A 25,819-nucleotide genomic window follows, 5' to 3' on the forward strand; every position below is an offset into this window, starting at 1 on the left:
ATCTTGTTTTGTCTTTCCTTATTTCATCTCTTTTCTTGCCTTATCTGTCTCTTGTCCAGTATTGTTTTGTCTTATCTCTTCTGTTTTCTCTCGTCTTGTCTTACCTGGACTCGTCTCGTCTGTTCTCTTCCTGTCTTATCAGTGTTGTATCGTCTCTTCTCGTCTTGTCTCTACTCGTCTTCGTTCATCTCATCCTGTTTTGTTTGTCTCGTCTCGTCTCGTCTTTGTGTCCATGTGTGTTTACCTTGGCTTTGACGATGCAGCAGTGGAGGCTGTGGTTCTCCTGCTCGTACAGCAGACTGAACTCCAGAGATCCCAGCGTGGCTGCCAGAAGAGAAACACAGGAACCACGTTAGAGAAAATGGACCCAGAACATTTATTTGACTCCTGTACGATAAACCAGTTTCCCTCTAAAACAGATCAACATTGATTTGTTTCTCTTCGTCTCTCCGCTGGGATTTTATTTCAACATCTGAGTTTAGCAACACGTTCATGTTCTGTCTGAAAGGAGAAGTCCGTCTTACTGGCGTCGTCTGAGTCGTACTCGTCCTCGTCCTCTGTCGGATCAGGCGGGGGTCTCGGGGGAGCGGTGTTGTTGTTGACCGGTGGATTCACAGGTGGAGTGATTCTGGCTGCAGGAAGTGAACTGGAGACAACAGGTTGTCTTTTTTCCTGCACAGCTGGAGGACCCGCCGTCTCTTCCCTCTCCGCGCGTTTGTTTTCCGCCTCGGCAGCTGGAGCTGGAAATGTTACGAGACAGTGTCGGCCATTTTTAACCATCTGAAACCATCTTTTTGCACGTTGACGTGAAATCTTTTGAAAGCGAACCCTGTGGCGTCGGGCTTATTCTTGGAAAGAGCAGTGTGACTTTACCTGAGGTGGGGGCGACCTGCTGTGCAGTTGCCCGAGGAGGTTTGGAGGCTAACACATGTCTCTCAGTCTTTGTTACAGCTGCTGGAGACGACTGAGTCTCATTATAGCTGTCAGCTGTTGTTCTTGCTGTCTGCTCCCATTGTTCTGATCCACAGGACGGCTGCTGCTGCTGCTGCTGCTGCTGCTGCTGCTGCGGCGGCTCTGAGGAGACGACACACACACAATACCACTGGTGTGACTTCCATTTATTCGTCAATATAACAGCGTGTATATTGTAATAATTATCCTGTATTTTAAGCAAATGAAAGAGGATCCCACGTGTGCTGTTTCTCTGTGTCGTGGGCTCATGTGGTCCATCTGGAGCCGAGCTGTTCTCGATGCTGGACTGTCGAGGTCTGGACAGAGGCAGGGGGGGCGGCAGACCCTGCTGGTCTCTGCCCTTGAAGAACCAAGCTCCAGAACGCTTCTGGACCTGCAGGAGTAACAAGACAGTAAGACACCGAGCCGGCTGCTTCTGATGAGGTGGACGGTCGTAACGTTACACATTACACATTGCCCTAATTTATGACATCATCAGACATTTTAAAGTTTGGGTTTGGTAACTCTGCAGATGATGTCAACAGTGACACAGTGCTGCCTCATTAAGCTAACGTGGCTAACCTGTTAGCAAACATGGAGGCAACTGACGACACGTACAATAATTTTATCAACGTTAAAGTTGATGACGTCCATGTTTTGTTCACGGATGGCCAAAAAAAGTCAGTTTATGCAGGTGGTGGATTAAATTAAAGGTTTATTTCAACCAAACGAGAGTTGCACCTCAAACCAAGATGGTTTTGTTGAGTTTTATTTTGTTTCTGTTTGAATCAAATGTGTTTATGATGTTAAAATTGCTTATTTTTTCAATGAAGTCTGGTGACTTTGATGAGAATGATAGCGGTTGGTGTCGCGGTAGTGGAAAGACAAACCAAGACGAGGATAAAATGATTGATTGTAAACGGAGATATGGATCCCACTGTTTCTTTCTGTGAGCTGACCAATCACAGTAGACAGTTTTAAGGAGGCGGGAGCTAAAACAAAGCGAGAACATCGAGCTGCAGCACTGGACAGTCTGAGAAAACTGATGTATGAACAGTGGTGTGCACAGACTTTGATGGGCAGGGGCGAAAAGAAGGGCACTTTAGCGTGCGCTTTGGCTCCCAAGAGGGCACTTTAGCACATGTTTTGGCTCCCAAAAGGGCACTTTAGTGCTCATTTTTGCCACCCAAGAGGGCAGTTTATCATGTTTTAACCAGCCAAGGGGGCAGTTAACTGTGTTTTGCCAACCAAGAGGGCACTTTAGCACACATTTTGGCTCCCAAGAGGGCACTTCAGTGCGCGTTTTTCAACAATTGGGCCACGAGGGGTTAATTGCCCCCCCCCCTTGTGCACACCACTGAGTGTGAACCTAAAAATGTGCGTAAGTCTCCTTTAAAGAGAACTCAACAGACAACCATCACTTCTGTCGACAGGATGGATGGAGGTCAGTGGGCCACGATGATTTACAGTTTAATCAGACGTCCGATGAGACAAGAATCCGCCAGCTAACATGCTTTTTCACAGCCGCTGCTCAGTCGCTGTCTGGTGTTGATGTGTCCGTCCGGGTTTTTCTGGCGGCTGGTTTGTAAAACAATCAGCTGGCGGCGGCGCTGACACAGCAGATTAGGAGTTGTAGTTTCTGGCAGCTGCTGGCTGCAGTGCTCTCCCTCGTGTTTGTCCCTGTTAGTCACTTACAGTAACACAGATAGATATTATAGTGATTTGTGGGCACAATTATTTTAGTTTCTAACCCTTTTTTTCCAGGGATATTCCCAGTGAGATTCAGAATCTCTCGTAGAAGGGAGTCAAGACGACGGCATGAAAATGTCATGAAAATGTGAGACGTCGCAGGGTTAAGAGGTCGAGGGGTGGGGCGACGGCGTCATCGATACGCAAAGTGTGCGGATTCGCCGTCCACACGAGAACGTGGATTCAGATTTTTCCACCCTGAGACCAGATTTTAAAAAAGGTGCGTTTACAGGATCCATGTGGACGATCGGCCAAAACGATGCGTTTACAGACAAAAGTGTTTCCTTGTGGATGGCCCATTAAACAATCACAACTCATTACATAAAAACAATGAATTAACCAGCGTTCAGTCACAGAACAACAGAGGACTTTAAAAAGTTGGTAGAAGAAGTTGGAGTTAGTTGCAGCCAGCGTCTGCAGACCTGAAGCCTCTTTCTCCATCTATCTCTGTGTTCAGATAACGAAGTGTGAGTTTGATTTTATTCGGCGATAAGATGTTTATCTCTTCGTTCCTTTATACTTTAAAACACATGACGACTTTGTGTCGTCACAGAGTCGTTCTTCTCTGTGTGACTGACAGGACGGAGCATTTATTTAAAGAGTCTGAGCTCCCCGAGGCGCCGACCTCCACACACACACACACACACACACACACACACACACAGCGCCATCATCACAACAGCATCGTACAACTACTTTCTTCATGTTTTACATCAACCAAAGTACTATATGTGGGGTTTTTTTCAATTAAATAAGCGTTGGAAGAAATCATTACCTAATGCTCACTGTGGATATTGAAGGAGTGTCAGTGGAAGGTAATTTTCCGGGTCACTGGACGGTGAAATGCAATTCAGTGTGACGCTAAAAGCCAGAAAATGGTTCATATCATGTGAGAAGCGTCTGTTCCGGTGGCAGGAGGATGACATAATGGCGTAATTTGGATGCATAATTTTATCAAACCCACTCTGTTCATCATCCTTCCTCTGCCTCACCTCTTGGTGTTCATTACAGATTCTGCACAGCCACGCAGGGCACGTCCTGCTGTCGCTCCGGAGCCCACATTTACTGCAAATGTGCTGCAAAGAAAAGAAGGCAAACACATAAATAAGACTCACGCAGAGAAGCAGAAGCCTACACAGACTCAGTTCTTGACGGCAGGTGCACGGAGCACATATATTTTTACAGTTCAGAGAGCATCAGCCTCCCTATGTAGTCGCTGAGAGCACCAAGAAGCAGAATGTGATGCATAAGACCAGGAAATACACAGCGAGTGTCAGGACGTGTTAGCGCACGGCTCGCTGGGCGCTCATCGCCATAGGAAACCTCTCAGGACCTACAAAGAGACAGTAAACAGAAACCCCGTCCACGCAGAGGAGTCTTTACATCCTCTGGGGAGCAGGACACGCGTCTGTTTTCACTCTCTACTCAAGCAGAAGGAAGCAAGATGGCCGCCTACTTTTTGGCACTGCACGCAGAGGACGGCCGTGACCCCCTGCGGTCCGAACGTGGCCCCGCACAGCAGACAGTGCGACCGGCCGTCGCCGCACGCCGTCTTCTTGATATTGTCCAGGCGGCTGGAGAGACGCCTGAGAACACATGAGACACAAACTTGGCACAGGTTCCTACACCAAAAAGATCATCCGAGTCACTGAGCATGTGCGTGCGGCTGACTGATGTTGATGTCGTGCAACAGAGACAATAGTTTTCCGTCTCACTCGATCCTCTGCTGCTCCATGTTCTCCATCATGGCAGCTCGAGCCAGCACGCTGTTGATGATCTCCTTCTCCTCATCCGTGAGCTCCTCCCCGGGGGCGCCGCCAGACACGTTCATCGTCCTCCTGATCCTGAGCACAAACACACAAACACACACACAGACACACAGAGTATAAGTGGCATGCAAAGTAAGAAATGCTGCTCAGACAAAAGGCCAATAAGCCTAAAAAAAAGTGCATCGCTAAGGAGGTCTGGACGCTGAGATCTACGGACAGGAGCGCAGCTGGAAACTGAGCTTCAGCAAAAAAAGTGTCACGCGGCCGCAAACACAAACACGACAACTTCACTGAAAAGAAGAAGTGTTGACCGCGGGGCTTTCTGCGCAGTGGAAACACACAAATATACGTGAGACTGATGCTACATGAGCGGAGAAAACAAAGAAGAAAAGGGGCGCTGTGGCGTTCACTGCCTCTCTGAAGGTACAGAGCAAACATTAACTTTGAACTCGAGCCGGGCGAGTCGGTTCAGCTCAGTGATCCGCAGGCTCTGTCTGAAGCTACAAGTGTTTCTGGCTGAGTTTCCAAAAGCCGCCTTTAGCGTTTAAAATCACTTGTGGCCAGCCGACGGAGCAGAGGCCAGCGAGAATCAAACGCCGTTAGCTTGTGAAGCGAGGGCAAAATGTTGTTGTTGCCGTCGTTGTTTCCCTTCAGTGTGTCTGTCTGATGATCTTGTGGCAGAAACAAGCGCGAGCAGAGACACAGAAATGAGCTTTTGGCTTCACCAGAGGAAACAGATTGTCCATCTGTCTGGATTAACACAAGGTTAGTTGCTGAAGATCCAGCGAAATACAGCCCAGAATATGGGAAATATTGGTGCAAATTCAGTTATTAACAGACTTTAATTAACCTTTAAAGGGTAACAATGCCAGGAGTGATGTCACAGTGTCACAGATTACACTCTGACATCACAGCAGCAGCGTTAAACCATGAAGATACATTTCCAGCCGCTGTTAACTTTCCCTTAAACACACAATATGTAATCCTCTATCAAAGTAAAACAAAACACGCTGCTCAGAGCTCGACAGTCGGGTTCAGATCCAGATGTTCTGGAGAAATAAACACCCAGAGTCTCACCAGATTCTGCTCTGACCCGGAGACCGACGGGAGGAGAGCTCAGAGATGAACTTTCTAATTTGTGGGATTAAAAAGTGGATTTATCTTCACTCCTGTTCTGTAATGTCGACTACTGACTGGAGCTGGAGGGGAAATGGACTATACTTCATCAAATTAATGTTACAGAGTGGAGACACAGAACCAGAACCAGAACCAGAGTCCCTGCTGAGTGCTGAGTTCAGTCAGAGGCTGAACTGAACTGTTGGGGAAAAACTTGTTTCACTGGTTGGAAACACAAAAGTTCACGGACAACGTAATGTTTTAAACAGTCTAATCGATTTCAATGCAGAAATCTTACGTATTTTACTTTAAAGCACAAAATAAAAGACAGGAAAATCACCCAACATGCACACAATGATACAGATGTTGTCAGAACATTGAATAAAACAATAAGTGAATCCATTTGTCCATTTTCTCTCCACATAATCTAATAATCTGAAAGTTCTCCGTACATTTATATTCCTGTTGACTGTATTTTATCCATCAATTATTCAAAGTAATCGAATCACTAATACATTTCCATTTTCATGCACTATGCTCCATTTTCCTGATGTATTTAGAGAAGCTGTAAAGAAGCCTGTGTACCTATTTTGGAGGAGGAGAGGGGAAAAAATAGGTTATGTAAGACTTGATCAAGGTAGCTATATTTGCTGCATGCATAATTATTAACAGCGGCCCTTAAGGCGACAAGAAAGGGAAGCTGAAGAGCTGCTCTGCTGCCTGGAGATGATGAGCGAACATGCACAGCTTCTGAATGCTACCGCTAACAATTATCTTATTAGAGAAGGGAACGACATCTTTAGATTGTGTTGAATGTCTCATTAGTGATGCGTTCAGTCAGATTTAGCCACACTGGCAGCTCGACTCCAGAGGTGGTCGCTCAGTCCACGAGTAAAATATATAAAAATAAGACGACACTGCTCAAATAAATGAAGGGAACGCTTCATGGTCACAGTGTAACAGCAGGACAGGTAAAAGCCAGTCTGTTCATTTAGGAATCACAAGTGAGTTTGAATCTGTTTCACCTGCTTTGGTGCAAATGAAAGAGACAACAGGTGCAATGGAGAGGAGGAAAAAGCGAGATTCTTCTCTAGTTGTGTGTCCTTGTTACTACTGGTAGCATGACGTGATACCTGCAGCCCGGACAGGTAGCACAAGAAGGTTTACGGTTGCTGAGTCTCAGTTCAGGGTCTGCATCCTTCAGAGGAGCATTTAAAGGCCAATTACATCACTACGTTGCGCGAAGGCTCCTCCAGATGTGGCCTCCTTTTCCCTGTTTTTGGAGGATGCATCGCTACGATCCTTCATGGCCTCACTTATCACAAGATTATTTGCGCGCCCGAAAAAGAAGAAAGAAAGAGAGAAATTGGCGACATCATGCGGCGTACATCGTCACTTTTGCAGGCAGAAATCTTGATGTAAGGGTAAAACATCTGGTGACGCAACCAGGAAATGCTCCAAAGGCTAGACCGTCACATTTAACAACGGCTGACGAGGTTAACAAAGTCTCTCTGAAGGACTCGCCTTCGAAGACTGCAAAGGCCGAGTCCTTCAGAGGATGCAGACCCTGAACTGAGACACAGCAAGTGTCTCAGCTCGTCGAGGAGAAACCAGGAGACCAGCATCAACCCAGCAACAGGACGGGTATCTGCTTCTTTGTGTGAGGAGGAGTTTTGTTTTTTCAACCCATGCAGTTTTCATGTCAAGGTGACCACTGAAGGTAAAGTCTGTCTTCCTTCTTCGCCCGGGGACAATGCCAAGATGACTGCTGAGCAGTGATGTGCACAAGGGGGGCCCAATTGTTGAAAAACGCGCGCTAAAGTGCCCTCCTGAGAGCCAAAACGCACGCTAAAGTGCCCTCCTGAGAGCCAAAACGCACGCTAAAGTGCCCTCCTGAGAGCCAAAACGCACTAAAGTGCCCTCCTGAGAGCCAAAACGCACGCTAAAGTGCCCTCCTGAGAGCCAAAACGCACGCTAAAGTGCCCTCCTGAGAGCCAAAACTCGCTAAAGTGCCCTCCTGAGAGCCAAAACACGCGCTAAAGTGCCCTCCTGAGAGCCAAAAAGGCATGCTAAAGTGCCCTCTTGGTTGGCAAAACACACTAAACTGCCCCCTTGGCTGGTTAAAACATGATAAACTGCCCTCTTGGGAGCCAAAACATGCGCTAAAGTGCCCTCTTGGGAGCCAAAACGCGCGCTAAAGTGCCCTTCTTTTCGCCCCTGCCCTTCAAAAAGTCTGCGCACGCCACTGCTGCTGAGTGCCTACAAGAACTTGCTGCATGTCTGTACACTTGTTCTTTTTATTAAAGAGCACTAATGTGGCTGTACGCTTCATTATTCTGAATGAAATCTTGTGACAGAAGTGTACAAACTGCTGTTAACTCTTCTGAATTAAACTGCGCTGAATAAAACCAGTGACTGAGTCGGTCTCCCGACATAAAGCTGCACAAAGACTTCACCGTCCATTCAGCTGTCAGTGGGCCGCGGCTGCAGCGGCACTCATCTTAAGAGCTCTGCGAGGAGCTAATTTGATTATCTGTGATTTATTTCAGCACAACGACACCTCACTGCCGCACCAGAACCTCGGGCTGTTAGATTCCCAAACATCTGCCGGTCCTGTCCGAGTGCAGCTGCTTTAGAGCGGCGCGTTAATTGAGGCTGACTGCTGACTATGAGCTGTTAGCTGTGCTACTGAAGTCTGGTCTGCGATGTGCACGCCTGGAGACATTTCCACTGCAGAGAAGCTGCACTCATTATCTTCTGACAGGAACATTGTTAAGAGGAAAGCACGACCTCAACTTCTCGCCTCTGGTTCCGACCGGGCGGCTGGAACAGACGACACCTCGCGGACCCGACAGATGCTGCTGACAAAGAGGGCAAAACGCTTCACGTATTGAATAATTTATGCACAATTTTATCTCCATAGTAAGCAGATTTAGATTCTCTCTTTATAGAATAACCTCAAAAAAATCAATTTTTAAAGGATTTCCGAGGCAGCCAACCTTGAAATTATCCGAGCGATCCGCCACCTACACGATCTGTTAATGTCATCATCTCACTCCTCGCCGGCCTGTAGAGTCTGAATAATCTCCGGTGGAGGTAGTGTGTGTTATGTGAGAGTGTCCCGCCGTTAAACATCACAAGAGATCTGGCAAACGCTGCTGAGTAAGAATATTCTAATGCCTTCACTCACTTCCAGGCTCAGCTCCCTTCATCCTCCTCATCCCTGAAAAATGTCCTTAACGCATGGAGATGTCAGGAGGTCGCCATCATGGTGGACGACGTGACAGCATGACAGATTGATGCCTGTGTGTGTGTGTGTGTGTGTGTGTGTGTGTGTGTGCGTGTGTGTGTGTGCGTGTGTGTGCGTGTGGCTTGGAGGCTTCAGAGTGAGAGAGAAAGGTGAGGTCGGTAAGGAAGGAAATGTTCAGAGCGGTCAGACACTTTCAGCCTCTGAGTCACCACTCAACGGATTACACACACACACACACACACTAATATACACATACATTAGCACACACAAACTCACATTCACACACTCACACACACTGATGTCATTATGCATCAGATCACTGCCGTTACAGCCTGGACTATGTGAAGATGACAAATCGGTATCATGCAAAGCAATTAGCACATTAAATATTAAAGTATCTATGAAATACTCGATTACAAGTAAAAAGTCGTGCAGTAAATGTACACGCTGCGAGTATTTACAACTGAATGTCTACTGACGAGAGTTAGACGAGTGGATTGACGCCACTCTCATGTCTGTGCAGTGCAAATGTAGCTACCGTTAGCCTAGCTTAGCATAAAGCATGGAAACAGAAGCTCTGTTGCTTATGAGCATCTGAAGCTCACTAAATAACATGTTGCTGTGTATCTTTATCATATCAGCTAGCTAGCTAGTTTTCAGTCTTTGTGCTAAGCTAATCTAGACCTATCTCCTGGCTTTTTGCGACATCGAGGCTTTGACGCAGCATTGATCTTCATCTTCCAGTTAGCCTAGCTTAGCATAGAGACAAGAGGCAGAACCGAGTAAACAAAGTAGATATCAACCTCATTCCTAGCTCCCAAACTCACTGATAGTTGTATCAATCTTCCCATCTAACTCTCCACAAGAAAGCCCGGAGATAGCTGCTAGTTAGCCTAGCTTAGCATAGAGACAAGAGGCAGAACCGAGTAAACAAAGTAGATATCAACCTCATTCCTAGCTCCCAAACTCACTGATAGTAGTGTCGCTCTTCCCAGCATACTCTTCATAAGAAATCCCAGAGATAGCTGCTAGTTAGCCTAGCTTAGCATAGAGACCAGAGGCAGTGGAAAACCACAATGTTACATTTACACTTTGGTTTTGAACAAAGTAAACGTGCGGCAAAGAAAGTGGATTCTGCTCTCATCGGACGGAACCAGGCTAGCTGTTTCCCTCTGTTTCCACTCTTTATGCTAAGCTAAGCTAACCGGGTGCTGGCGGTAGCTTAATAATGACTAACATTTAATTTTTGTGGGGTGAACTGTTCCTTTAAGGCCACTTTGCTCCTTTTTTACTAGCTTCACATACGCCAGCGCCTCCTCCAGCTCTGAACTGTTGTGAATTCCTCAACGCTGCACTTGAATAAATGCACTTTGTCACAATAAACCGCTGGAAGTTTCACAGCTATCATTTGTAAATCATATTAGCTGTGAGTTATAGTCAGGGTCAGTAGTTTCTCTCCATCACACACACACACACTCACACACACACACACATGCAGCATGAATTGTCTATTGAGCGGATCGGTCGCTGCCTTACAGCAGATCAATGTTCTGCAGCAGGACTCGACTCTGCCTCTCAATGTCATCCACCGAGGAGGACACGGCCGCCTACACATGACAGCACATCCATATTAGCCCTCTTTTCACCCCGCGACCCCCCGCTGAGTCTCGTGCAGCACTCGTGTGTGAAAGTACTTAGTATTACTGATATCACCACAACAGGGCCGGACTGATGGAGCACACATGCTTTATAGACCACCTGTAAAACACTCACCGCTGATTCTGCTCATGTATCTGTGAGTGACAATAAAACAGGATAATGAGATTACGAGATGATCAGAGGCGTCGGCTGCACTGATCCGGGCTCAGAGGGAGCTGAGGCCGAGCGATGACCGAAGGAATGAGATGGAAGCTCTTTGAAGCCGAAATGACTTTCCTCTGCTAGTTTCAGTCCGTCAGTGATTTGGAAAGTGACAACATAATGCTCATTTGTCCTGACGGGAGGCCAGTCGGCGTACTGATGACGTTCGAGGCCTCATTACAGAAGCTTCCTTAGTCTGAATCCTGTCTTATCCCCGTTTAGGATGACATTTAGGATTTTTTTGCTTTTACATGCAGCAAATTCAAAATGCCAAAAATGGTCTGAACGCCAACGATGTGGAAAATGGACGTCATGAACACCAACGTTGGCTTATTATGATCAAAAGGCAACTCGAGTTACATCCATGTAACTGCCATAATGACTTGTTTACTTAAAATAAATGATGTAACTGGACTTTTATTGTTTTTTCAGCATTATAATCTGACTGTTTTGCAGCATGCAAAGGGTGTGGTGGCTATAAGAATATTTCTATAGTCGTCTATTGTGCTGCAGTTTGGTAACAAGACGCCGATGTGGTTTTGAGTTCTGATCTCCTCCCATGTAACCGAATCCTTGATGTCAGCCGAACACTCTGATATTCCTGCATCTGATCCGGATGTTGGTTCAAGCCGTCCGAACTACGTTCATGTCGTCTGACGAGGTTTCCACACGAGAAGGCCACACCAAGGACACATGTCATCATCTGACGACCAGTTTGATTTACAACTGGTTTATAGCTCCAGCTGACGGAGGGGCGGAACGACCTCCGGGGGGAGGTGTGTGTGTGTGTGTGTGTGTGTGTGTGTGTGTGTCCATCGGAGATTATAGGTCATCACTTGGGAGGTGAACCGCGTGTTAACGACTCCGCGATGATGAGACGAGGAACGGAGCTGTTTTCATCCACCCGCTCTCACAGTTAGTTATTTTCATTTACATTACAGAAGGATTCATATCATCATAAACCAACAGTGGGAAGGAATTATAGTTAATCTGAGATAAATAATCTAATCTTTAACGGTGCAGAGTGGAGGGTTTAGGAGGATCTGTGAGGAGAAACGAAATCCAATCTTCATAATCGTGTTTTGGTTTGTGTATAATCACCTGGAAGTAAGAACTGCTGTGTTTTCATCAGAGACACTTGAATTCAGACGCTGTGCTGATGTATTTTTATGACTTAGTGAAGAAAATAATTGTAAAGATATTTCCTTTCTTGACGTTTTATGAGTTTGTTAAATTACAAACTGCCCCTTTAAGCTGAGGGCTCGACTGCAGACGCTCAGTCTTGTTCTGTTACATCCATCACAACAACATTTCTCTCTCTGTGAGGTCAGATTAGGATAATTCAAAGTGCGAGGTGCTGCTCTTTAAAGTTTTGCTCCCTCAGCTCATCGCTCGTCTCCTGTCTGTCATCCTGTCTGTCTTCCTGTCCATCATCCTGTCTGTCTTCCTGTCCATCATCCTGTCCGTCTTCCTGTCCATCATCCTGTCTGTCTTCCTGTCTGTCTTCCTGTCTCTTCAGTTGCTGGCAAGTCCAGTAAAGTAGGTCTTCTGCAATTAAGATTTTCAGCAACCTGGCATTAACGTGCGAAAAAAATGTGCACACACACACTCTCTCCCCCTGACATTCACACACACACACACACACACTCATGCACACACACACTCTCTCCCCCTGACATTCACACACACACACATGCACACACACACACACACACACACAGACCGTGTGCAGAGAGCGGAGCTGTCACACATGCTCAGCCGCTCAGAGAAAAGCATCGCAAATTGACGTGAAGTAAAAGGAAACCCAGGCATTTTAGCTCCATGAGACTGTGTGGGCTGACTAAGAGCTGCAGGGCCACACACACACACACACACACACAAACCTCACACACACACATGCACAAACACAAGTTATTCATGTCGCCACACAAGCGAACACACATTGAGTGAGAGCGTGAGCACTGCAGGGAGGAAAACTCTGGCGGATTGCGTCATCCTCCTGTGTTTCCTGTGGCGCCGGGAGGCCTCCCTCCTCCAGACTGCTCTGACTTTATACAAAAATACGTCACATTCATGGTTTCTAACACAAGAAAAATATGCTTACTATTACTAAATACATACGGTGGAGTCCACAAGTCGGAGACCACGTTGAAAATCTCTAATATCGAAAAGTAAACTTGGAAATCATCAAAAAGATTTAAGTGTCTGTAGTAAAAATGTTCTGTCAGGTAAAGAGGAGCTTTTTTTCAGCACCTTAATCTTAATCTGCATCAAACTGAAGCGTGGGTCGGTTCTTTTCCAGTGTGAAAACATTATTTTGGAAGGTTTAGAGGTTTTCTGTGACGCAGGCAACATCACACAGGTTTCACTTGATGCCTGATTATCCAGCTCATCATAAAAGGGAAATCTGTCATTGTCAGCGGTCGACGCACCGTTTTGTCCCAAAGCAGCGAGCACGATCAGGCATCAGAAGATCAATACATCGAGCTGAGAGTCAGACGACAAACCTCCTCACAGATACAGAGTTCTGGAGGCTCCAAACCTGACAGAGAAGCAGCTCCATATGAGCCCAAACTCACCTCAGAGACAGAACCGGTCCTGAAGCCTGACCTCACCCTCATTCAACATGTATGAGGGCACTTAAAGACTGAGAGGAAAACAAGAAGCTCTGTGGTTCTGTGTGTTGAATGGAGCCGGGATAACATGAGCCAGCAGGGTTTTACAAACACTTGTGGAGTCCGTACCTGCTCGAGTGCATGCTGGCATTAAAGGAAAGGTCTCATGGGGGGAAAGGATGAACAAATACAAACCTAGTGCACCCAAGTTATTCGAGCCAGAAAAGAGATAATTAGATTTATTCATCTCAGCCTGCGCTTTGTTTTGGCTTTCCCTCTTTTCAAACTCCAGAGTGGATAAATCAGAAAACAGCAGCTTTGTGTTTTTGTGTGTACAGGATTAAAAAAGGAAATTTGGAAAACACTGGTGTAAGCCTGCACAGATTAGAGGCTGTGCAGCTGCACTCAAACAAAACAGGCGCTCATGTTTATGTTTTTAAGGCGATTTAAGGTCACCTGGACGACAGGTAGCACAATGAGCTACGGTCACATCCTTTTTTTTGTGTTGTTTAGTTGACAGCAGGGTCGAATGCTCACCAGATGTTGGTGCCGATATTTTTACATTTGGTAGCCAAAAAATGGAGGTGAAGACATTTGTGTCTTTGCGCCCCCAACGCTGTTTTACTTATCAATATTCTGAAAATGGAGTAACACCAGCCACATGTAGGTATGGAGAGAGTTCGACTGACGGGACGATGGCGGAGGGTTTGTTTATCAAACGCCCGTTTGGCAACATGTCAGACAACGTCAGAGGGATGAAGAAGTGGTTTCATCCTGTCGCCTGCAGCTCTCCATCAATCAGCTCCTTCCTGTTCAATACAGACTGAACAAAACTGTCTACAAACGCTGAAAAATGCTGCTGTTTTTGCTCTGGAGACAGCAGCAGAACACTTTGTATTTCCTGTTGACGATCGACTTCAAAATAAAAGTCAACTTGTCTTTTTGTTTATTCTAATTGCGTACAAAGGTGTCGTTTAACCTCCAGAGACCACAGCTCTTGTTTGGTATGAATTTTTAATTTATTCTAGCTGATTTAGGATAAGTACGGCAAGATAAATAGTTATTTTTTTAACATAATAAAGTCACCAGTGGGTAAAATTCTGTCCAAGTCTTACAAACTTGTGTTTCTGGCACTCCCTGACCTAAATTACCACATTGATTAAAAACAATTAGATGAATAATTGAGAAAAACAATGTTCAAAACTACAGAACGAACCCCAATCGTACTTTAAAATCACAGAGGCAGGAGAGGTGGGACAGAACAAATGTTGCTGCAGGGGAAGCGGATCAGCCGTCGGACCTTAAACGAGGTTAGTCATCTCAGGAAAAACCGGGTTCAGGCAACCTCATCGGCTGCAACAGCAGCATCCCGGTTATTTACGGTACACAGAACATTCCCCAAGGAGTCCAAACGCTCCCCGCGGAATTAGGCCGGAACATTTCGGCACAGACATCGTCATCTATTCAACACACTCATCCGTCCTCACTCCTGTCCTCACTCCGTCCCCCACAGCTGTCACGTCCTCCGTCAATCCACCATCATCCATTCATCGTCATCGTCATCCGTCCATTCATGCGCCCTGCTGTCTGTCTCATCCCCCCATCACTCCTCCACCGAGGCTGTCAGACGAGTGAGGAAGCAGCTTATACAGCTTAATTCTACAAAGACGCATCACCTCCTACTTCATCCCCCCGTCTGATGACTCTCCGGGGATCATTAACCCCTTTAAGTAAACACAACACGCTCGCACACGAGCCCCCGTGCTGATGACTCCTGGGTAAAGACACGCAGAGATTTAAGAATAATCTGGTGTTCAGTTCCATCGCGGGGGGCTGAAAGCTTTGACGTCACCACAAGTTTTTCTGTACCTACTGAGTGGTGGAGGAGGATGCAGGACAACAGAACTTATGAGAGACTTTCAGGACATTTCGCGCACAAGAGGTAAACGATGACGGCAGGTTGAAATATCTCAATAACAGTTGGATGGACTGCTGTGAAATGTCATGCACACATTCACAAAACCCTCAGGAACTCGACTGTAGTAACCTCGGTGATCCCCTGATTCTCATCCAGAGGCGCCACGCTTCTGACCTGAGCTGACCCGCAACCGGCGATCCGGACCTTCTCCCGGAGTCGGGCCGAGCCACCCGCCCCCAAGCAAGCTGCACTGACCCGTAACAAGAACCTGTCTTCCGCTAAAACAGTTCCCTCATGTTCACTTTCAGCTGTTTCAGGAGTCTGAGGCTGAAAATATAACATTTCCTGTGATGCTCTTTCACAATAAAAGCTTTTAAATGACTTAATAAAAGGGCTTTTATTGTGACGTTAAAGTGAAATATGTTTGTGACTGAATTCAATTCTTTCTACTTTGTACTTTGTGTTAATTAGCCAATATTAGCATGCTAACAAGCTAAAATAGGATGATGAACACAGTTAACAGTGACACATGTTAGCATGTTAGCATACTGATGTTAGCGTTAATCTCAGTGCAGCCTCTCAGATTTGGACTCTTCTTGTTAAAATCTGACCACATCCATTTGGATCTTTTGTGTTCGGGCGTCCTGGTCGTCGGGGGGTTAAGACACCAGCCGTGAACTCCACGAAGTCCAGCTGGAAACCTTTTGTTGCATGAAATCCTCCCAGTCCTTCTCAGTCTGTCTCCCATCCCCTGTCCTCGCTCTCCTGCCGGCTATAATTAAAGCAGAAAATGACCCCAAAGTAATTTGTTCGTCTTCCACTGATGGTGTCGAGTTTATGTAAAAACCAAAAAGTATTCTGAAATAGTAATTCTGAAAGAGTGGAATGAGGGAAGTGGCCGTTATAACAAGTAATTTGCACAATGGGAAGTCTAATAGGAGATCCTGTGTGTGTGTGTGTGTGTGTGTGTGTGTGTGTGTGTGTGTGTGAAAACACCTGAGACAACAGTGAAGCCACTAAACTGAGCCAAACGAAAAGCAGACTTCAGGCGAACTGTCTGTCTCTCTGTTTGTTGTGTTTGTTGGTGTTTGTTGTGTTTGTTGGTGTTTGTTGTGTTTGTTGGTGTTTGTTGTGTTTGTTGGTGTTTGTTGTGTTTGTCTGGGATTCGCTCGCCGTCTGACTTAATGATGAGGAAGTCGAGCGGCTGACGACAGGTGGGATAACGAGGCGGAGGAGGGAACGAGGTCAACAACATGTCCTGTGAGAGGAGTCATCAGATATGATGAGCGTTCGATCTTCGTCCAAACAGTCTGTGAACATCGTCATCGCCACTGACTGACATTTCATTTCTCCAAATGTTCAGACGACATGATATCACAGTCAGCTGTGTCAGATTTGGTGATTACAGAGACGTTAATTCTTCCTGTGGCTTCAGAGAGAGACGTGACAGACTGCATGTTCGTCTCCAACAATCCTGAGCCTGCAGACGTCACGAGGACGGAGGTGATTGTTTGTTTTTCAGTTCTCTTCAGTTCATTATAAAGATTCATGCTCCGACTGCGTGCTCGCACTCACTGAACTGAAACAGTTCAGCTCTCTAACGCGTCAGCTGAGGCCGAATGAAGACAGAGAAACTGCAAGCTGACGTCCTGAACAGCCGAGCAGCAAGTCAAGTAATCTGAGTACTCAGATTTGTTTATTTATGCAGTTCAAGTAATCTGTTATCTAGATCTGGAAACATTTCCTTTTCCTTCTATCTGCATGAAAATGAAGTAAAATGCACTTTCATTGTGCTTTTATTGTTTCTATGTCAGCATTTTTAAACATCATATATAATTTATAGGAGCTCATGTTGTGTTGTCAGTGAAACAGATGTTCCTCTCACTGTGCACATCTGCCCAGTTCACTGTCAGCAACAGAAAGATGTAAATGTTATATTGCATCTGTCTTTCCTGTTATTAGGCTGCAGACTTACTGACTGTGGGCCGCAAATAAGGCGACAAATATATGTACTAGTACATTCAGCTTCACAGCGTCCGGACAATATAACACACATGCTCAACGAGACGTAAAGAGGGTTTACTGTCATTTCCTCAGTAGATCACACAACAAGTTACTTTTAAACAACACTGCCAGAAACCTTCAGACACACTCGTCTTTCTGCTGAGACGTCATGAGGCTCAGTACTCAGGGAAAATGGAAATGTGTGCATCTGTAATTAAAGCTGCTTAAAGCACATTTAGTGTTTTTCATATATCAGCCCCTTTTTATCCAATCAGGACAGCAAAGTCCATAAAGAGGCAGTTCTGTCTTTTTGGTTTCTTTTCTTACTTTTTCCCTCAGTTGTTCAGCAGAACGCTGCAACTCTGTTTTACTGTGAAGCTCCAGAAATGTTTTGTGGACGACGACACGGAGGAGAGGAGGACTTTATATCCTCAGGAGGAGGAGAGGAGGACTTTATATCATCAGGAGGAGGAGAGGAGGACTTTATATCATCAGGAGGAGGAGAGGAGGACTTTATATCATCAGGAGGAGGAGAGGAGGACTTTATATCATCAGGAGGAGGAGAGGAGGACTTTATATCATCAGGAGGAGAGGAGGACTTTATATCATCAGGAGGAGGAGAGGAGGACTTTATATCATCAGGAGGAGAGGAGGACTTTATATCATCAGGAGGAGGAGAGGAGGACTTTATATCATCAGGAGGAGGAGAGGAGGACTTTATATCATCAGGAGGAGGAGAGGAGGACTTTATATCATCAGGAGGAGGAGAGGAGGACTTTATATCATCAGGAGGAGGAGAGGAGGACTTTATATCATCAGGAGGAGGAGAGGAGGACTTTATATCATCAGGAGGAGAGGATGACTTTATATCATCAGGAGGAGGAGAGGAGGACTTTATATCATCAGGAGGAGGAGAGGAGGACTTTATATCATCAGTAGGAGGAGAGGAGGACTTTATATCATCAGGAGGAGGAGAGGAGGACTTTATATCATCAGGAGGAGAGGATGACTTTATATCATCAGGAGGAGGAGAGGAGGACTTTATATCATCAGGAGGAGAGGAGGACTTTATATCATCAGGAGGAGGAGAGGAGGACTTTATATCATCAGGAGGAGGAGAGGAGGAATTTATATCATCAGGAGGAGGAGAGGAGGACTTTATATCATCAGGAGGAGGAGAGGAGGACTTTATATCTTCAGGAGGAGGAGAGGAGGACTTTATATCATCAGGAGGAGGAGAGGAGGACTTTATATCATCAGGAGGAGGAGAGGAGGACTTTATATCATCAGGAGGAGGAGGAGGACTTTATATCATCAGGAGGAGGAGAGGAGGACTTTATATTATCAGGAGGAGGAGAGGAGGACTTTATATCATCAGGAGGAGGAGAGGAGGACTTTATATCATCAGGAGGAGAGGAGGACTTTATATCATCAGGAGGAGGAGAGGAGGACTTTATATCATCAGGAGGAGGAGAGAAGGACTTTATATCATCAGGAGGAGAGGAGGACTTTATATCATCAGGAGGAGAGGAGGACTTTATATCATCAGGAGGAGAGGAGGACTTTATATCATCAGGAGGAGGAGAGGAAGACTTTATATCATCAGGAGGAGAGGAGGACTTTATATCATCAGGAGGAGGAGAGGAGGACTTTATATCATCAGGAGGAGGAGAGGAGGACTTTATATCATCAGGAGGAGAGGAGGACTTTATATTATCAGGAGGAGGAGAGGAGGACTTTATATCATCAGGAGGAGGAGAGGAGGACTTTATATCCTCAGGAGGAGGAGAGGAGGACTTTGTATCATCAGGAGGAGGAGAGGAGGACTTTATATCATCAGGAGGAGGAGAGGAGGACTTTATATCATCAGGAGGAGGAGAGGAGGACTTTATATCATCAGGAGGAGAGGAGGACTTTATATCCTCAGGAGGAGGAGAGGAGGACTTTGTATCATCAGGAGGAGGAGAGGAGGACTTTATATCATCAGGAGGAGAGGAGGACTTTATATCATCAGGAAGAGGAGAGGAGGACTTTATATCATCAGGAGGAGAGGAGGACTTTATATCATCAGGAAGAGAGGAGGACTTTATATCATCAGGAGGAGGAGAGGAGGACTTTGTATCATCAGGAGGAGAGGAGGACTTTATATCATCAGGAGGAGGAGAGGAGGACTTTGTATCATCAGGAGGAGAGGAGGACTTTATATCATCAGGAGGAGGAGAGGAGGACTTTGTATCATCAGGAGGAGGAGAGGAGGACTTTATATCATCAGGAGGAGGAGAGGATGACTTTATATCATCAGGAGGAGGAGAGGAGGACTTTATATCATCAGGAGGAGAGGAGGACTTTATATCATCAGGAGGAGGAGAGGAGGACTTTATATCATCAGGAGGAGGAGAGGATGAGGACCAAATTTTCAGCTTTAATCTGATTTGAAGTTTTGTTTTTCTTTGTGTGAGATGATTAAAGCTGCACTGATGATTTTTCATCATCTTGTTATTATTTCACACTCGACGATGAACCTGTTTATGTCTGTTTGGCGTCGCTGTTTTGTGCCTTTACATTATTATCATCCACATTTTCTTCAGTGGGTTGAAGCGCAACGTCTCTGGAGGTCATGTGAGGACGTTTTTTGACAAGAAGCGACGGACGGTCGCTCCACAGATCGCTGCTGGTGGGGTTGTGTGGCGGACATCTTTGCCCCGGAGGTCCCTTACAGAATATGTGGGTCAACGTGGGAGGAGATCCACACACACACACACACACACACACATATATATAATATAAATATATACACACATCTGCCCCGTCCTCCTCCTCCTCCCCTCGCTGTGAACAAATCAAGTGCGCCCGTATTACACAGCTAATCAAACACTCAGGGGCCACAGTGGATTCCTGCAGCACATCTGCTGTTCCCGCTGCGCTGAGCGAACGGTGGAAACCATCAACGCCTCAGCTGCACATCTGACGGAGGAGGAAAGTCAATTACTGTACGTTCCAACCGTCCAAATTGCTAAACGGTCCAACAAATGAGCTCGTGTGGGAGACTGAGGCGAGTCCTCGCTGTGGAAGTAATGGGGAAGAATGGGAAGTTCATGAATTTTCAAATTGATTGCTTTTTATGGATCGGGTCACGATGAACTTGACCTGCCCCAAAACCCTGAGGACTGTTTTATGACCAAAGAGGTCGTTTATCCCACATCAAGAGGACGGAAAAGACTACAAGTGACATAAATTAGCTGTCTTTTATTGTCTCGATTACAATTAAAAGCCCTGTGTGTACATCACTGTAATAAAGTGAAAGTATGCGAGTGTAATCAGCTAAATCTACGCGCGTAAAGTCTCCTGGACGACCTGAGATCCCAGACTGATATGAAAACATGTCACAGGGCTGTTTTTCACAAGTCGAATATGATTTAAATAGTTTTGATTTTGTTTTTGAATAAAAGGAGTTTCTGTAGAAAAGAGTCGGAAAACCTGGAAATCATCGTTTTCACTTCTGGTTCCCTCATCTCAAAGTCAATGGCTTTTTATTTATATAAGATGAAATAAGATGCATCATTCATGCTAACAAGTGTCTAAATGAGATTAAACATCATCACAGTGAACACACAGACTCGTCGACTCACTAGTCCAACGTTACGGAACTGTTTTACGCCACGAAACTTTCCATCAGCATCTTTTAAATCGCCTCTGATTGAGCAGATAACGAGCCGTCCTAGCAAAACGTTTTCCTGTAATTCGGGTAACACTACCTTGGCTGTTTTTCTACTAAAAGCAGCACTCAAGACAATTAGGTCTTGAACGCCAACATCTCAGAAAAGCACCGACACAAGGAGAAAAAGAAAAATACCCTACAGTAGGAGATATTTCCCCTGAGTTCAGCAGGCAGGGGGTGTCGAGTCGGCGTGAAGCGTTTCTGTTCAAGCCCATTAGCCGCATCAGTCAGCACCTGAGCGCTCAGCGGTCTGTATAATCCACCACCACCCACCTCCAGCACGCTGCACCCAATACGGCTGATTGTGGGGGTCAAAAGGGGCATTCAGTCGGGATTACAGGGAGCATGGGAAAGAAGCTGGGGGCTCGATAAACCCGACTGTGGCTGAGGATGATAGAGCAAATAAAAAAGGGAGCGTAACAGTATTGCAAATCGATTTCCTTGTCTTCCTCCTCTCTCCTCATCCCGTCCTCCTTGGTCTCCTGCTCCTTCACCCTCTGTACTCACAGCTTCTCTGGACTCCAGCTGACCAGGAGGCGCCTCCTCATCGACTCACCACTGTGCAACAAGACGCTCACTCCTATTTTTATTTACAGGCGTAGTTTGATGTTTTAGGGGAAGTTCAGCCTGTTCACGTTCTTGCTCGGAGTAAGACGAGAAGATCGATACCAGAGTCTGATGTGAAGCTACAGCCAGGAGACAGCTAGCTTAGCTTAGCTTAGCTTAGCTTAGCATGAAGACTGTAAGAAAACTGTGAGCCTGGTTTAGCTAGCCTGGCACAAAATCCGCCAACCAGTACCTCGAAAAAACGTGCTAATTAACATGTTACATCTCGTTTGTTCCACTTGTTAGACCTAACTGTTCGCATGTGCTAATTAATTAGTCATTTTAGTGTGCTAAACATTAAGCTTGGGCCAGCTGGTAGCACGGAAAACAGTTAGCCTGTCCAAAATTAACAAAATCCACCTTCTAGATCATCTAGTACTTGTTTCACACCGGACAAAACACCCACCAACACCCCTTTACGCCACTTTTCATGCACGATGACATGACCTGCATTGATGCTGGCTTGTCAGCGCTTTTCTGGGTCTGAACATCGTTCAGTTGCAGCTCAATTTGAAAGGTAGACCAGGGTTAAATTGTCAGCTGCCTGGTGGTGTTTACTGCACATGTGCAACTCACAACAGAGATGGTAGAGAAGCAAAATGTGTCACCTGCCTTCATCTGCTCTGGAGGAAACCGATTCAGAATGTTTTGGACACCAAATCTTCGGGATGTGGAATATGATCTTCTGTTTTCTAACCTACCACCAAAGTGGTGTAGAATTGTACAAAACCCACATTAAAAACAAAAGCGTCCTCATACAGAACTAGCTAAATAGTTCTGCCAGTTTCTCCAAAAACATCAGATTTCACACAGTCGCACTTTGGTTTGGTTAAGGCAAGAAACTGCTTGGTTAGGTTTAAGAGCTACTTCTCCTCACTTCCTCTTTTACAGCCGTAAGAATAACAACGGCCACCAGATGTCGCCGCAGGACAAGAAACATAAATATGTGAAATAATAAGCTGCTTTCATAGTCGACATGTGGTTGTTTGTCTGATGAGGACAGGCTGGTAGATGGGCCTTAAACAAACAACATATAACACGGTTTCATGAGCTTTATACTTTAAAAAGGAAGCAAGCAGGCGATTAGCTTAGCTTAAGCTAAGCGCGAGAAAACAGTTTGCTTAAGTTGAATAAACATTTGAACCACAAGTTTTCATTTTCATTACATTTCTGTTTTTGTACAGATTAATAAAATATAACAGGTTAATTTATTAGCTTAAGAGGTGTTAGCAGACAGGGAATCATGCTAGCTGTTTCCCCCTGTTTAAAGCTAAGCTAAGCTAAGCTAAGCTAAGCAGCTGCTATTGTATGTACGGCAGTGGAATCAATTTGTCATCCAACTCTCGGAGAGAAAGCAAAGAGTGTCTCGAATTATTGAACACTTCCTTTTATTTATTACATTATTTATTCTAATACAAGGCTCATACTGACTCGGGAGCGCCTGGTGTCGTTAGCTCAGGCTTCATTGAAGTTACTGTGTCCATTAATGTATCTGCTGAGCATTTTATACTTAATAACAGAGCCTGAGGGATTTTATCTTGTCAACCATATACCATTATCTACATACAGACTTTATACTGGAATATAAATTGCTGTAAGAACACAGAATATTATCTATCCTCTTTTAAAAACGTGTGTGTGATAATGATTATATATAAACTAATTAGAGATTCAGATATTAAAAACAACAAGAATATATGACTTAGCTTGATTTGTCATATTATTAGAGCAATAATGATCTAATTAACACAATAAAATGAAGAAGAAATATCAGATTTAATGTTATCAGATTTATTTTTTAATCTAGTATCCGTTGCGCTCTGCTGAATGATCAGGTGTACTTGAGGTTCACCTGTGTTTTTAGGATGAAGAGGTGAATTGTGCGTCTTGTTCTGTCACTGATGACGTCAGCCGTTTGTGAATGTATTAAACCCTTTTTGTTATTAGTGTAAGAAAGAAGAAATGTCCCTTTAATTCAAGATGATTTCTTTCATTCTCTTGGTTCACAGTCGTCAGATTAGAGACAGTTTACTTCTTATTACTTCCAGAATTTGCAGGTTATTCATCGTTAAATAGAAAAGTTCAACCTAAAAGCTGACAATTAAAATGTTTCTCCATGAAAGCCACATAAATAAATCTAATAATCTGAGGTAAACGTGTGTGTGTGTGTGTGAAGCTTCTCGTCTTACCTTCACACAGATGTGCTGCTGTTCTTTTTCTCCCCGTCAGGAAACAGAAAGCGTCTTCAGTGTGACACAGAGTGAATCTCCGTCTGAGCATCCAGCATCCTCTCCACCGCTCTGCTCCTCACTGCCAGCCTCCTCCACACACACACTGGAGTAAAAAGCCTCGCTCCGCCTCCCTCCATCCCTCCATCCCTCCCCCACCTCTCTCTGATTCTCCCTCTCTCTCTCTGTTTAACTAAATCCGTCCACTCTCATCACATCAGCACAAGACAAAATGGTGATGCCACTACTGCTGGCAAAGTGAACTATACGAGGGAAAGACAGTTTCTAACAGCTGCGACTCGCTGAGCTGAACTCTGCAGCTCGTTCTGTCGACGCTTCCTCAACTGCTGGTTGTTAATATGAAGTATGAAACTTTACAGATTAAAGATATCACATGTGAATCATCTGATGAGCTTCTTAATTCCTTAATGTTCTCTGATGCCTTCAAGCAACAGATTCCCCCCCAAAAAATGAAAGTTCAGTCATCATCTCTTCACCTTCATGATGAGATAAAGTCAGGTGAGGTTTCATCATCCACAAAACATTTCTGGAGCTTCACAGTGAAACAGCATCACAGCGATCTGTTAAACAACTTATATACATAAACTGGCTCCGTTGTAACAGAAGTGTCTGTAAGATCCCACGTTTGTCTACAAAGATGTGATTTAAATTATTTTTTAAGCTGAAATCTTCAGTCTGCACGTGCTCGCCTGCAGGGTCGAGGATGTAAATAAAATCTTTTCAAATTAATTTGATCTCGAGGCTTCTAGAGAAGGAGTGGATTATGCTAGACGAGCTGAATGGAGCCATTTTCTTTTGTTTTTTAAAAGCTGCTTCAGTTGTTTAGCAGAACGCTGCGACTCTGTTTTGCTGTGAAGCTCCAGAAATATTTTGTGGGCCACAAAACTTCCTCTGACTTTCCATTAACATGGAGGTGAAGAGATGATGAGTGGATTTACATTTTGACTGAGCTGTTTTGTTTTGTCACATCCTGACAGTTTGAGATGGAAACATATGATCCAAAAGCATCAAGTGTTTGACGAGTTGGGAATAAAACCAACATTCTCACAACGTGGACCTTTAAAGAGGAACTCCTTCACACAGTTTCACACACCAGAGCCTCCATCTTTGTGCCTGCAGAGGGCTCTGCATCCAAACTGCCTCCAGTGATGTCACTCGAGTCAGCGCCTGCAGCTGCTCCTCATCGCTACTGCATTAGCCACTGCTACTAGCATAACAGTTGATTTGCATTGTGGGTAATGTAGGCAGCAGGTTGTGAAAGCAGTCCACTGGTGTCGCAAAGCACAGTTTTAAAAACAAACGATCAAATTCCTTTTTTTAGTCACTCATTTTCTTCCTTTTCAAAACCTGCCGCCTACATTACCCACAATGCAACTCGGCTACTGAAGTGACATCAAAGGAGGCAGTTTATCAGATGACATGCAGCTACTTCTGTCACACACGAGACCTGTAAACACACTTTCATGTGGAAAATCAGTGGAGTTGGGGATAAAAAATACGTTTCATTTTCATTGCTTGTTACTTTTAATTAGCAACAGTTCCTCGTTACGTTATCAGAAAAGCACCGTCGCTGACAGAGTTTTACAGTGGACTCTTTGAGGTTGTTTGCAGTTCAACCAAACAGACATTTCACATCCAAACTTCTCAAATAGCTTCATTTGAATAAATGTCTGAAGGCCAGAGATGTGAAATCATTCAAAGACCGGAGAAGTGATCGTACTTAAAGACCAACAACTCCGGACAGAAACACAAGTTCATTAAGTCATTTAATCTGTAATGAGACGCAGACGCAGCTGTGTTCAAAACTCTAAACTGCATGTTGATAACGAGGATTATATGGAACCAATTTAAACACCGTCTATAACATTGTGCGTAACGTCACGATCAAACAACCTGTAAATTAACATCCTGACTTCTTCCTGATCTCTTACGAGCACTGATGACATAATCACGTCTTCTTCTGTGGTTGTTTGAAAGGTTGCCCTCTCCGACTCTATACGGTTTCTTGTATTCA

General features: G+C 45.0%; 1 protein-coding gene across 1 annotated transcript in view; it reads right to left on the minus strand.

Annotated features, from left to right (window-relative positions):
- The window catches only part of rph3aa (rabphilin 3A homolog (mouse), a), a 29,222-nt gene extending 5,324 nt beyond the window's left edge, over window positions 1–23,898 (minus strand). Inside the window, exons 1-8 of the mRNA XM_030436651.1 lie at window positions 23,746–23,898; window positions 4,416–4,544; window positions 4,157–4,286; window positions 3,693–3,776; window positions 1,192–1,345; window positions 874–1,074; window positions 525–740; window positions 245–324 (exon numbers count right to left, since the gene is read on the minus strand). Coding sequence (XP_030292511.1) covers window positions 245–324; window positions 525–740; window positions 874–1,074; window positions 1,192–1,345; window positions 3,693–3,776; window positions 4,157–4,286; window positions 4,416–4,531 — 981 coding nt within the window. The 5' untranslated portion in view covers window positions 4,532–4,544; window positions 23,746–23,898. The remainder of the gene's footprint in view (window positions 1–244; window positions 325–524; window positions 741–873; window positions 1,075–1,191; window positions 1,346–3,692; window positions 3,777–4,156; window positions 4,287–4,415; window positions 4,545–23,745) is intronic.
- Window positions 23,899–25,819: the final 1,921 nt, after the last annotated feature.

The sequence above is a fragment of the Sparus aurata genome, chromosome 12, assembly GCF_900880675.1.
Source record: "Sparus aurata chromosome 12, fSpaAur1.1, whole genome shotgun sequence".
Lineage (NCBI taxonomy): Eukaryota > Metazoa > Chordata > Actinopteri > Spariformes > Sparidae > Sparus > Sparus aurata.